Below are 1,290 nucleotides of genomic sequence, written 5' to 3' on the forward strand. Positions count from 1 at the left end.
AGAGGGATGGTAAAATGCTTCCCCTGATGGGTATAAATACTGTGAAGCATTTTCCTAATAATTTCTTGAAAAAACTTCTTTCTTTTCCCATAAAAATTCAAAATAAAGTGAAAAATACTGAATTCTTGGACATTTTGACAGTTCTGAATTCTTTCTGAATTCTGAATTCTGAATTCTGAATTCTTTCTCCCATACATAACTTCCACTCAAATGAATGTTCTCCCTAAACACACATCAACATTGTACACGTGTTCCTCCTCTCTCTGGACCTTCCCACCAAGGGTTGCCCTTCAAGCCCCGCTAAGGTTTCGCTGATTATTCAGAGAAACAGGGGATAAAACAGGGGACCTTCTGAGGTCCCTGAGATGTTTTGTTACCTACCTGGAGCAGCAGTTCAGCGTCCCCCCGTGGCATGTCCCCGTGGCAGTGAAGGTGGGTGGGCACGGCCCAGCACGGCAGAATTTTCCCTGTGCGTTCCGGCACTCGACGGTGTCAGCAAAAAGAGGGTCTGCAGAACCTGTGGGGAGTGGAAGGAGTTAAAATCTCAGCTTTCTGCCTGAAATGATGAGAGGTAAATGCTCAACAAGTCATGTGTTGTCTTTTTTATCAAGAGGGGCATCCTGAGCACAGATGCTCCTGGTCCCACCACTGCACCATCCCCAGGGCATCAGAGTTTTGCCTTTCAGCTAAATGGTGGCTTTTTGTCCCCCTGTGAACACTCTTCTGCTTAGAAACTCTTCTGCTTTTTATAAGAGTTTTGCTTCTCACCTGAAGTGGCCTGGAAGAGGAGGAGGAAGACAGCGAAGAGCAGGTAAAGGATCTTCATGGCTGTCAGCTGCTTGTGGATTGTGAGGTCCTGCAAAGCACCTGAAAGGCCAATGATGGCTGGAGCTGGCTTGAGCAAGGGCTGGGACAGGCACCTGGTATTTATAGGGCCCTTGGGGTTGTGCAAGTGTGACAAGTCAATGAGTAACTGCCATGAACTTTCTGGAGAGGGACTGGACCCCTTATCACAGGTGGGAGTGAACGTGTTGCAATCCCCCAAGGGTGAATTTCCACTTCATGGGTCAGTTATATAATCTGACCATCAGCCAAGCCTGACTGAGCTGCACCAACTTTCATGGCTTTTGGAAACCTCTTCCCAACACAGGGACCAGGATGGGTATGGGGGACTTGGAAGTCACAGAATCACAGAATCACAGAATAATGAGGTTGGAAGAGACCCCTAAGATCATCAAGTCCAACCTATGCCCTAACACCTCAACTAGGCTATAACACCGAGTGCCATGC

General features: G+C 47.5%; 1 protein-coding gene across 1 annotated transcript; it reads right to left on the reverse strand.

Moving 5' to 3' along the window:
- Window positions 1–377: 377 nt before the first annotated feature.
- On the reverse strand, window positions 378–826 carry LOC115902348 (gallinacin-10-like). Its single transcript, XM_030945793.1, has 2 exons — window positions 769–826; window positions 378–517 (listed from the first exon to the last, which is right to left on the reverse strand). Exons 1-2 carry the CDS (start codon window positions 824–826, stop codon window positions 378–380), a joined length of 198 nt encoding a protein of 65 aa, XP_030801653.1.
- Between the last annotated feature and the right edge of the window lie 464 nt (window positions 827–1,290).

The sequence above is a fragment of the Camarhynchus parvulus genome, chromosome 3 (genome assembly GCF_901933205.1).
Source record: "Camarhynchus parvulus chromosome 3, STF_HiC, whole genome shotgun sequence".
Lineage (NCBI taxonomy): Eukaryota > Metazoa > Chordata > Aves > Passeriformes > Thraupidae > Camarhynchus > Camarhynchus parvulus.